At 41.3% G+C, this 13008-nt stretch overlaps 1 protein-coding gene across 9 annotated transcripts in view; it reads left to right on the plus strand.

Moving 5' to 3' along the window:
* KLF12 (KLF transcription factor 12) overlaps nt 1–13008 on the plus strand; it is a 251827-nt gene that overhangs the window by 62675 nt on the left and 176144 nt on the right. For 7 of the 9 annotated variants that reach the window (XM_064440736.1, XM_064440733.1, XM_064440741.1 and 4 more), the window contains exon 2: nt 9085–9148. The exons of 1 other annotated variant lie outside the window; for it this stretch is intronic. In XM_064440736.1, coding sequence (XP_064296806.1) covers nt 9128–9148 — 21 coding nt within the window. In that variant the 5' untranslated portion in view covers nt 9085–9127. One more of the 9 variants, XM_064440738.1, reaches the window with a different exon arrangement.

Below are 13008 nucleotides of genomic sequence, written 5' to 3' on the forward strand. Positions count from 1 at the left end.
GTATGTTTCTAATGGAAAGCAAAAGAAGGGGCCCAAATTGTAATGAATGTGAGGTTTCTTCGCTGTATGTCACAGCTTTGAACAGCATTGGCTTGGTTTTCTTTGCTCGTTTTTCCCAGCTTTGTGGTAAATTGTGAAAGCCTGTCCTCCCTTAGCTGCTGTGGCTTTACTAGTTAGTGAGGTCAATGTCACATCATCCTTATTGCCACCTCTGTTTTGGAGGAGCAAAATAGGTTTGTTTGAGCAGTTTGGGGTTTTTTTCTAGCTTATTTTATGCTGATGGACGCGGTGAGGTGGCACTCCCCACATGTAGCTCAGCAGGTGCTTCTGAGGAGGTGACCCATCTCTAGGTTGGGGCTTGGTGAAACAGAGTGTTGGATCTCACTGCCTGTGCCAGCCGTGGGCATCAACACCGATTTTACAACCACCTTCTGGTGATGTATAAACTTAAAGCTTGTGTAGCTTTCTCTGCTGCTTGTGAGAGCGGTTTTGTGTTCCCTCTTTTAAGACAAGTTTAATGGGCACAGCTTATTCTGGTTTTGCTTATTCTTTGAGTGGTTTTGCTGTGAAAGTTGGCACAGCGCACTTGACACTGTGGTGAGCGGAAAGCTGTGTGGTATACCATCCGCAGTGGGATGATGGTTAGTGCCGTTTTTTAGCTTATTTACAACATCTTGCACAGTGTAAAAGGAAAAGGCATGCCAGGGTTTATATAAGCTACTACATGTAAACAGTATTGAAATTTTTGCTTCCTGCTCTGCTTATTCCATTGTCCTGGTGTTCCCTCTGAAGGCAACTACGAGGAGACTCTGAAATTTTGAACCACATAATGGTAATATTTGCCGTCTGAGGCAGGATTCATCTGCTTCAGATGTTCATGTTTCAGACTTTTCTTGCAGGTTAAATCACATGTTCCTGTGCTTACTACAGCTTGGTTGACCAAGAGGAGATTTTGGCACAAGCCTGCAGCAAATTTGCACTCATTCCTTTGGACTTGTAGCAAGGGGCCTTAGGTGTTCAGCCACCCTCCCTTAAATTAGGTAGTCAGGGAGTTGCCATCACCACAAGAAATGTCAGATGCATGGTCCACATGGAAAACCGATGCTCCCCTGAGTGTCCTAAGGAAACCAGTGACCTCGTCCTTAAGCTCTGGCTATTTAATTTATAACTGTGTACAAGTGCAAGGATTGTTTGTTCTTCTAATGGTCTCCGGGATTCAGCAGCCTCTTAATAGGAAATAAAGAAAATCCTTGTTTTGTTTTTGAACGGGTTTAAGTATAAATGAAGATTATCTTGCAACTTTGAGAAGGGAGTGTAAGTACTGCTGCGCGTACTGCAGGGAGAGCCGGCTTGATTCTGGACGAAGCATAAACCTAGTTGGAGTAAAAGTATTAAACCAGAAGAGGGTGCGTGGGTGATAGCATTTGGTAATGCTAATTCTTATTAGCAGGACAAAATAAAAGTATGAAACCTGTGCAATTAGGTCTCTTTCTGTGCAACCTCTGTTGTCAGTGCAGTCCCTTGGTGAAAGCTCTGCTGGAAAGGTTGGAATTTATTCTTTCCCCACCATGATGATATGGAACAATCCCTGGCAAGTCTCTTCCCTCTTATCCTACTTGAAGCACGAGCAGTTTTCCTGTGGGATATCTTCCATTTGGATTTCACACTTTAAGTGTACTAAAAACAAAGTCAATCACACTTGTTTTGTCTGAAGTGCAAACAAAATGTAGAAACGCAACATGGATGATTCCAACCTGAAATTGGGAATAACCAGTTAAGTATTACTGGTTTATAATATCTTTCAGAAGCTCATAAGCCCTTGTGAGTTGAAATCTTGGATAGTCATTATTTGGAGAGACCTGTTTGCTGAAGAAAAGCCTGAAGATAAGGGGAAAAGACCACTTTTAAAAATTCCTGTTCTTTATGAGTTCAGAAACTTTTTACAGCTTGGCTGAAAATCCTGTGTTGTTTTGACGATATATTAAGAATCTGCTGCAAGCATACTTTCTTATGACAATTATTTACAAAAAACATTGAATCAATTCACCAGAAATTTGTGGCCATACGTGTGCATGTTTTTATATTAATAAACATATATGGTTGTGTATGTGTGTATATATATGTAGAACGCTGTAATTCTTGCAACAAGAAAAGACCCACTAAGTCCTTTGATTTTGTGCACAGGTTGGTAAAAAGAATTTTAACTCTAATGTGGAGTATTAACAGTGTGCAAGGAATAAGATGATGAACTGAGAGACCTGTGGTGTGTGCTCTGTGTAATGTGAACATTTCCGTATGTCAGAGAAGCTGTCCGAAGTGATGTGTGACTCTGTTTATCAAAATTTTATTTTATTTAGACCTAACAAAAAAGTGTCATTCTATTTAAAGTAGAGTTCTGAAGGGACTATCAAGGTTTCAGAGCTATCCATTCAACAACTGAGTGTGTCAAAGATAACCACTACTTTTAGAATAAAAAAATCAAGGGGGATATAGTATTTTGCTGTGCTTATCTTTACTCTCTGCAATTGCACTCTTCTTGATCATCCACTGATTATTTCCTATACACAGGCATTTGATGACTCCATTAGTTCTCCAGATTTTAACTACTAAATCTTTTTTTACCTTTACAATATAACAGCATGCACACACTTTCTCAGTTCATTTGCCATACCAAAATTCTTTGTGTGCCTTGATACAGTTGCAGGGTTTTTTTAAGTATTACTGAAAGACATCATCCTTCTCAGAGTAATAGCTTTCTGAAATTATGAAATGTAGCTTATTTATATGTAATGATTTTTGTCAAACCAGACCCTTAAGTTCTAGGAAGAGCAAAGAGTTCTTGAAATTCATCTTTAAGTCCCAGAAGGTCTGGGACTTATCCTTGAAGCTGCTAAATTCAAAATAATTTGTTAATGTCAAATAAAAGACCCTGTTAAGAATAATGTTTATTCATCTAAGCCTCTGCTGGAAGACTCTGTAAGCACTCCTTGAAAGTTTAATCACTGAATAAACCTTTTAAAAGGAGGAGGGGGAGGTGCATGGCATACAGACTTCTTGGGAAGGTTGTATGTTCGGTTAATGAATCATTCATCCACATCTGGCCAGCTGCATGCTTTTTTTTCTATGGACACCTGTCCTGGTTTCAGCTGGGATAGAGTTAAATTTCTTCGTAGTAGCTAGTATGGGACTATGTTTTGGATTTTTGCTGGAAACAGCGGTGATAATGTGGAGATGTTTTAGTTGTTGCTAAGTAGTGCTTACACTGGTCAAAGGACTTTTTCAGCTCCCCATGATCTGCTGGGTGCACAAGAAGCTGGGAGGGGGCACAGCTGGGACAGCTGACCCCAGCTGAGCAACGGGATATCCCGTACCATATGGCGTCATGCTCAGTATATAAAGCTGGGGAAGAAGAAGGAAGGGGGGGACATTGGGAGTGATGGTGTTTGTCTTCCCAAGTAACCGCTACGCGTGATGGAGCCCTGCTTTCCTGGAGATGGCCGAACACCTGCCTGCCCATGCGCAGGAGTGAATGAATTCCTTGTTTTGCTTTGCTTCTGTGCGCAGCTTTTGCTTTACCTGTTAAACTGTCTTTATCTCAAATCATGAGTTGCCTCACTTTTACTCTTCCGATTCTCTCCCCCGTCCCACCAAGGGGGAGTGAGCGAGCAGCTGCGTGGTGCTTGGTTGCTGACTGGGGCTAAACCATGACAACACCTGTTATTGGAGTATAATGATTTGGAGAAAAAACCCCAAATAACGGAAAAACAATTGCTCTACAGTCAGGTGAGCAAAAGATGTGCTTTCTCATGCTGCCAAGAGCCCAATGGCATTGAGATTGTTCTGGTTTGGTGTTAAAGTTTTGGAGGCATTGCCCCATGAGGCTCAGCTGAAATCAAGGCAGATGTCTGGCAGGAGCTGCATCACCCCGCCCCCCCTGCATTGCAGACTGCAGCCTCCTCGGCTTAGATACCCCAGGGACTGAGCTGGTGGCAGAGCTGCTGCTTCTTACCTTGAATCATGATGTACTTCAGTAAGTGCCTGCATCTCTTCTTTCTGTATGCTAGATGTCATTCTTCGTGGGAGTCTGGATAAATATTTCAGTCTGTAGGAGTTCAGGAGAGCTAGGTATCGCCTAGCAACAAGCATCCCACTCTGCCTCCTGCTTCTCTTTACTTTTATTAAAATACCAGTGAAAACCAGAAGTTGAAGCATTAAGTTAATTTTCAGAAATATTTTGAGCAGCTTAAGATATTTTTGTTATGACAGTACGTCAGAGCAACAAAGATGTTGGTGGGGGAGCTGGCATCCTAAAGAAAGTAACTCTGCTTGCCTTGTTTGAACAGAAATCACTATCAAAGACTAGCAAAAACTTTAGCTGAGGACAGAACAAACCTTACAAGCACGGTTGTTTAGTGAGTAACAGAATGCGTAGCAAGTGCTCCTTTGGCCCTGTGAGGTCTATAAACGATATAGCAGTTACACTTAACCTAAGCTGAATGCCTTCTAAGCTGTATTACCCCATTCATCTTGCAGCTTGTGATGGCTGATGCTGGGACAGTGGCTTATGGTGGAATTTAAGCTTTTTAACTTTTTTAGACAACTGTGGCAAAGTGTTTTGGCTAGTTTTAGTTACAGTGGAACAGAACTCAGCTCACAAAGATCCTGGGGGCTAGACCCAAGGCAAGAAAAGTAGGCACTCAAAGTGCGGTTTAGGTAGACTTTTGGGTATGCTGATTCAATGCAGCGCAGTGCTGTGCTGCATTTCAGCCTCTCCTGTCCCTTACTGATTTTTAATGTTGAGGACTGTTGCAAATCTGCAACTGGTAGTTAATGTATATTTTATCTGTGGCTTCTGCAGAATGTCTGCTTTATGGAGTTCATGAATTTCCCTGCAGGAATCAGAAGCACAGGAAAAAAGGGCAAGTATGTGGCTACTGTTAATATAAGGGTAGCCATCCTCAACGCTGGGTTGAGAATAACCTGTGTTCCTTCATCTCTGAATGCTGCTGAAACTGCTTTCAGTGAACCTGCCTTACCTGATGTTCAGGGTGGCCTTTGAGTTTGGGAGAAGTCACGCTCCATCTTTGGGGAATTTTGGCATGACTCAGACTTTGAAAGTGATTGCAGAAGTGTAAGTGCAGATTTGAGGGCATTCAACAAGAAAAGTGCATACTTCTAAAGCTAAAGTAAAATTATATAAGGTTATTAAGAAACAGCTATGTCCAAATACGGGGTTTGCTTTGTAGAGGGAAAAGTTTATAAATCCTGATTCAGCAAATGACAACTTTGCAAATGAGTTGGTCTTTTCCAAATTTATGTTCCCATATCTGTCTGCATTAGAAAAGAGGGAAAATAGAGTAAGTATTTGTATTAATAGGAATTAATTTAAAAGTTAGCAGTACATAAGAGAGATGTGAAAGTGATAGCAGCATGAACTTGTTTTTTAATTAATTAACGTGGGTTTATATGTTCATAAATGTTCTATTTGTAGAGACAAGGGCACCTCTACACGCTTAGTGGCCTCTGTTTCTCTAGAAATATGCTCAGCATGATTGTCCTGAAACGCATCTAACGTTCCTTACTCTGGTCCATGATTGCTGCCCAGCTCCACCAGTGGGTGGGGATGCCAGCTAGGGAGGGACTACCAGGGCATTTATTCTGATCAAGACAGATTTTCAAAGTGAACTAGGTGTTGTAATTTCTGCTTGGTTTTCCCTTGCTGTAGGAGAAGAAATGTAATGTTTGGTGGCATTCATAAACTTTATAAACTCCTGTGGTCTGAAAATATGGTTTTAGGATGATGGTTGTTCAGCCTGGAGAAGAGAAGACTGAGGGGGGACCTTCTCAATGCTTTATAAGCATATCTAAAAGGTGGGTGTCAGGACAATGGGACTGGACTCTTTTCAGTGGTGCCCAATGACAGGGGCAATGGGCACAAGTTAGAACACAGGAAATTCCACCTGAATATGAGAAAAATCTTCTTTCCTGTGAGGGTGCCAGAGCAGGGGCACAGGCTGCCCAGGGGGTTGTGGAGTCTCCTTCCCTGGAGACATTCAAAACCTGCCTGGACGCGTTCCTGTGCCCCCTGCTCTAGGTGTGCCTGCTCAAGCAGGGGGGTTGGACAAGATGATCTCCAGAGGTCCCTCCCAACCCCCGCCATTCTGTGGTTCTGTTAGCCTTTGGCTGGATGTGGACATAATTCTGTGTGTGCTACTTTCTTTTGGTTGAAACTAGTGGCTTGTTAGGTGCTTTGCTCTAACTTAAAGGTTACTTGAAGAGCCCTCCTGACATAAAGGTTTTGGATCAGGAGCATTGCATGCAGTTGTCTCATCAGGCAGATTTTCTGCTGGTATAAAACCCACTTGATACAAACTGAGGGTGCTTCTATTTGGACTTTCATTTCTGTTTTCACATTCCTGATAGTAGAAGCTGAGATTTCACAGCAAGCTGCTGGAAACCAAAGACCAGAGCAGGTTTCACAATGGTGACACACATGGTAGAATGGATTCGGGAGTCCTTTAAGGACAGGTGGTCCTATTTTTCATATGCATTTCAAAGTAATTTAATCCTAAGTCAAAGATTGTCAGCTCTTCTGAAAATTGGGCAACAGATTTGTGAAGTTACTAGTTAAATGGCATTCTCAGATGGACAGTTTGCTCTTCATCCTCTCCCCAAAAGCAGCCTAAAATAGTTGCAGTGAAGAGGCCTGTGGCCTGTATGGGTGGCATGTGTGGCAAGCGTGCACTGGCTGCCAAAATCAATGCTCTTGGTCACCCTGGTGGTCAGTGCTAGGGGATAATCTCAGTCGTACCCCTAGACCGTGTGTATCACGGTGGAGCAGCGTTGTGGGATGGTGGCACTGCTGGAGACTGTTGCATGCCCTGCATGTGCTTGGCAAAGAGGGCGACAAGCAAAAGCCTTTTCATGGAGGAGAGCACCCCAGTGATGCAGGGACGTGGGTAATTCAGTGCTTGATATATCGTGCAGACCCAAAGAGAATTAATAAGCGAACTCAATTATTTGCCATTGCTAATGAAGTGCCTTCTTCATGAGGAGGGCTGTTGTACATGATTTAATAATGCGAAACCAGCTGCGGCTATGGCTAGTCGGCTAGCGGTATGTTAGCAGTTTTGAAACGCACACCCGTGTTTGCTCTGTCACCATAGCCACAGTAACCTAATAGGACTTCAGCGTTTGGGTGTAACTTGAAGCCAAGTTGCGTTGTAGGAGCATGTGTGTCTGTGTGCATGTAGGGAGGAGTAATGATGAGAAAACTTGGACAACTGGAAACAATTACAGGTCAAACTCTGTCTTCCTCTGGCAGAGACCCCATGAAGCTTTTGAAAACATTACATTTAATTTTAAAGAACTTGATGACGAAGTAATTTCCTGCTCAGGTTAGATCACCACATCATGTAAGTCCAGGATATGGAAAACCTGGTCCACTTGTCCCATTTTTCGACATTAGCACAGAGAAAAAGCAGCTAGAAACTCAAAGGTGGTTCTTCAAGTCTGCAATTTAACACCCCCCCACCCCCCCCCCCCCCCCCCAAAAAAAAAATCTGCTTCATGAAATGGAAATTTTGAAGCAATCCAAATAATGCCAAAGGAGATTAAACAGCAAAAAGGAAAGAGAGCCTACAAGATGCATGGGAGATGGGGCACCTAGTCTGCAACAGTTAGCAGTCTCTAAGCCTAGAGTATTTAGTTAGGCCAGTATTTGTGGTTGTTTTGTGACCTTTTATGATTCATATGAATATTTGGAACTTACTTTTTTTTCTATTAACCGTAATATTTTCTTAGAAATAAAATTAAGTGCATGGTGTTGAGGCAGTATAATAGTAGCACAGTATATGAATATTTACTAATTTTACATGCTTAAGGGAGCTTCTTGTCTTGTTTTCAGTGTACAAGTTTGCTTAGTGTTTGGAAACCTGTTAGTCATGTTGTTGTATATACAGTGGCAATCAAATACTGGGTTGTGGTTTAAAAGCAGGCAGGTGATGCTCCACTGCTATTTGAGGGATGACCTTATTTTGAATGATATAAAAATAACAGCAGATTGTTTATAACAACTCTGACAGCAGATTTAGATTCTTGACTTCACACCATTTCCATTATTAACAAACATATGTAAGTACCATTTGCTTCCAGATATATGCACGTATTCTGGAAAGAGGTTTAACACATACTGTCTGTCATTTAAATTTTGGACATGTAAAGCTTTTTTCTCCCCCAAGGCTTTTAAAAAGTTAGACTCCTGGATCAGTGTATTTTCTTAAACCTGAAGGAGCCTCCCAAAAGTATAATGTAGTATTTAAATTTCTATATACATTTTTCTTTTAAATTTCTATATACATTTTTCTTTTAAATTTCTATATACATTTTTCTTTTAAATTTCTATATACATTTTTCTTTTAAATTTCTATATACATTTTTCTTTTAAATTTCTATATACATTTTTCTTTTAAATTTCTATATACATTTTTCTTTTAAAGATTCACATGGAAACATAAATAAAATAGTTGTGTATCCAAAGGAAACCTTTCAAGCAATATGTATTCATATTTTTTAATGTCTTGCACAGTTATTTCCTATGGCTGGAGTACTGACTGTGTGCACTAATAAATGCATTTTAGTTTTTAATGTGTTATTGTCCAGATCTCACATACTATTTCAAAGAAACACATTTTTAGATACCAGTAAAGAATATTCACACTTGGTAACTGCTGGAGAGTTTACCTGTACAAATGCATTGTACTGATATATAATGGGCCCTGAAGACTAATAAAAGCAGTTGGGATTTAGTGCCCTCATGTAGAAGCTCAGAAATTAAAGACACTGAGAGCACTGACTAAAATCATTAGTTAAGAGGAAACATAAGGCTTTCTGCAACATACCTTGTGTCGTATTTATCCAGTTTAATTTAAGATGTTTATAAACCTACTGCTCTACAGACCTCTCTTTCACTATGGAACATATGTCCATGGTTAGGTTTTTATTTACATATACAATAATATTTGAGAAATTAATGAACCTCTAAGACAATACATCAATTAAATAATTTAAACTTTTCTTTTTCAGGATTGAAGTGGATCTAGGGACGAACGGATGACTGAGTGTTCATATGAAGAGGAAAGCCATAAAAGTTAGTTGACATTTTTACAGCCGTATGCATTATACATATTACTGCTATTATCAAAAATTTATATTGTGTTACAAAATGTAATAGATGAAATAACCGGTCTGAGCTTCATATGCCGTATTGTCTTTCAGGCAGGGGAATACTACAGCTTAACACAGCTGTAGCTAAACGCAACAGTTCCTGACCAAACCTGAGTGTTCAAAGGAAAACCTAGTAGTACGTTAAGGAAATAGGTAATTCTTTTGAAGCCAGGTGTTTGAATGGGCCGATGCATAGCGGTGTTCATTATTCTTATGTGCAAGGCTGAAGGGAGAATGAGAGAGGCGTTGTCTTCCATTACAGCTACTGGCTATGAAGCTTACTATGTTGTGGAGTGGCACTCAGATGCCATGCTGACAAATGCTGTTCAAGAAGTCAAACAGGATATGATATCTTCAAAAGTATCTTTGTGCTTTGTTTTCTTATCCTAGAGAGATGGCTGTCTTACAGCATGGATTTTCTGTGCTAGTTAAAAAGGAAGAAGCTGCTAGCGGACCTCCGCGCTTTACTGACTTTATTGTTATGCTTTGTAAAATGATAAAATTCAGTAGGCCTTGACATCTGTCAATCTGACTTATTGGTGACTGTGAACTATAGGCTTTGGCTGTGAAAGCTACGTTTACCAGTTCCTGCCGAGGCCCAGCTTGCTTAAGCAAAGCTGAATCTGCCTGTGGGTTTGCACCGGAGCAAACGAATTGTAATGACAGATGCAGGGTGCAGTACAGCGGGATGCTGTGCAGCGGCTTAGTTAAATAAGGCATTCTGGAAACAATACTACTCAAGGCGGGATATGTTATGGTGGAAAACCTCTTTCCTAGAGAGCTTTCTTCAACCGAGTCCTAGTCAGGAGTGTGAACAATCTAAACAGCAAAACCCCCAGATTTTTTCCAAAAGCACAGTGTCAGTTCAATACCAGAAATGTAAGTCTGTAGTTCTGTTAACTTGAGCAAAGTAGGTCAGGAGGACAAAGATTCTTATCTATCTCAGTGATAGTTTTGTCTTTATCTATCTTTTAGTGGTTTAGAAGTTTTATAGTTTATCAAAAACTGGCTTGGATGCAGAAGAGTTTAATTCCTTTTTGGGTATGCTTTTTTTAGTGTTTAGAACGGGTAGTGGACATGCTGATCCTAGCTACCTCCAGATTCATAAGCAGCATAAGACTTGAGGGAATCATCTGTGTCCTTGAATCCAGTCTCCCGAAATAACAGCCAGTGAAACAATCTTTAGTTCAGAAGCATCCACAGAACATCTGCTTTACATACCGCAGGTCCCAGAAAACACCTCCAGCCTCCAGGAGCCAAATTTAAGTCCTAACAGAGGCAGGGAGCGGTGTTAGTAGCTCTGCAGTAATGTACACAATTTCTCTATGGGACAGGGACCCGTATGCCCAGATATGAACCAGCAGTTGTTGCCTACTAAAACCAGTGCATAAAGTCTTAAGAATTTATCTTTGGTTTGATTGCTGACGTGTTGGTGGCTGCCGTCCATACTGACGTGTGATAGCTTGGGATGGGCTCGTGTTGGGGAGCAAACATTTCCCCTCTCAGACCTCCTGGCTATGAATAGCAGAGTGAAAAAAACAATACCACCCAAACCTTGCTTGCATCTTCCAGCACTGCAGTGACAAAATCATGTATGTACAAACTCGTTGGAGGCTCTTTACTATCAGAAAGTGTGAGGGTGCAAAGACCTACCTAACTAACTGTGGGCTGTCTCTGGATATCATTATGTTACGGAAGACTCCTCATACTATCCAGGGTGACCTCTTTCTTGTCCAGTCATAGTTCCACTTTTTCATGCCCTTCTGATGACATCCCGCTGTAATCGTGGGGAAGCTGCACAAAATATGTGCAGATAAGGAAGGGGATACTGAGTTACTTCTTTACATGTTTTCTGTTTGGCAGTCTTTGCAAATGTAGGGCTCTGAATCCAGCTGTTAATCTTTTCTCTTAGGAAAGCACCACAATTAAATCATATCGCTGAATGAGAAAAAAATGTGGCTATGTGGAGAAATTCGAAGTTTGAGGGTAAAAATTCATTTTCTGGGAAGACTGATTCCAGAAGGCTTAAGCAATAGAGGGTGAGAGGGCTCCTCTGTGATCACTGTTAAGATTAGTTGATAAAGTTCTGGCTCCCATAGGAATGAGACTGGATTTCACCCAGCGCCCTGCCTCAGCCTTTCACTTTACTGCTCCTTTGCTAACCAGGTTTTGAAAGCTTTTCATTGCCAACATGAGTATATGGGTATATCATTGGGGGTGTAAACAACTTGGGTTGCATTGTCTGTATGTTATAGTGGTATATTTTAGGTCTTTGTTGGTCTGTCTCAGGTTCAGTTCTCTGTTGGAGCTGACATTTAAAGCTTATGGTTTTAAGTCTACAGTGTTTGAATGGGGATGTATGGAGATGAGAGACTAGGGTAGGAGCTGGGAAGGAAATTGGTAACTGACAGGGAGGAACTATAGCTCAAAAAGTCCTGGTCAAAATAAAGATTGGGACTTTAAACTAAAAAGAAGTGGTAGGACTGAAAGGAAGTCAGAGAGTGAAATTAAAGGGGAGACGAGATTGCTCAGATTGAAAAGGCAGGTCTGCATTGTACTTAACGAGTGGTCTTGGGTACAGTCTCCTGCTGACACTGTGATTTCAGGGACAGCCTGCAGAAATACTGCTGGGCAGTTCATTTGATTGGGCTTAATGATGTTCTAAGTTATTTAGTTCTCAAAAAATAGTAACACAGAGTTGTATTGAATTCGGCAATGTTAGGAGATGACCGCTTATTTTCTAAAGAGGTCTACATGATAAGCCCAGGAAGTACTGCAGTCTCACAAGTGTAACCTGTGCATCATCTCTTAAAAAACAAAACAAAACCCCCAAAAACCAACAATGAAAAACGAGAGCCAAGTTTGGCTCAGCTATTTAGAGGGAAGGACTCAGGACAAAGGACATCTTTCTTGAGCTCTCCAGAGCTCATCCCATCTCAGGAGTCTTTCTACCTCTGATGTGCCCTTGCCTCATCTCCCCTGACTCCTGTGTGGAGCAGGGCGTAAGGAGGGTGCATGTGCGTGGTGCCGCACAATGGTAGCCAGCTGGTGCAGTGAGGGAAGGGCTGCCGTTCAGGACGACCCTGGCAGGCTGGAGAAATGGGCTGGCAGGGACTTCATCAAGTTCAGCAGAGGGGAAAGTCCTGCGCCGGGCGAGGAACAACCCCATGCTCCAGTGCAGGCTGGGTGAGCCCCTGAGCCATCTCACCTAACTTTGGAGCTGCCCTGGTTTTGGATGGAGTTCAGACTCACTGAACTTTCGGTCTTTACTTTTGTCTTGGTTTTAAAGTCTGATCATGATAAAAATAACTATTTTTTTTTAATGTGTTTGAGGGTGTTTCAAGGAATCTTTGTGTTTTCATTTGCATAGTCAGAGTATTAGTAGCAGTGTGATGATGTGTTTGGTTTTTGTCCTCTGCTGTCCCCTCTGTATCCATTGCAAACAAATGCAGTTTTCCTAGAAAGGAAGCAGTTGCTTTTAAGTGGTCTTTCACATCCAACATCATTCAGTGGACTCTTGGAGTATAATTATGACTAGCAACATCAACAGGATGAAATATATTAATCTCAAGGGAGTTATTTCGCGCTGGCCATCAATCCATCCTTTCTGCTACGTGCTTTTCAGTTTAGATTACTCTTGGGCAAAGAGGCTGTAGTTCGATGTTTTGTCTTAATTCATTATGATTATAAATATCTTGGATAAAACAATGTAACAAACGACCACTTAAAAATGACTGATGGCCCCATTCAGCAAGGCAGGGAGACTCTGAAGTTCTTTCGGTT

Source organism: Phalacrocorax carbo, chromosome 1 (genome assembly GCF_963921805.1).
Source record: "Phalacrocorax carbo chromosome 1, bPhaCar2.1, whole genome shotgun sequence".
Classification (NCBI taxonomy): Eukaryota; Metazoa; Chordata; class Aves; order Suliformes; family Phalacrocoracidae; genus Phalacrocorax; species Phalacrocorax carbo.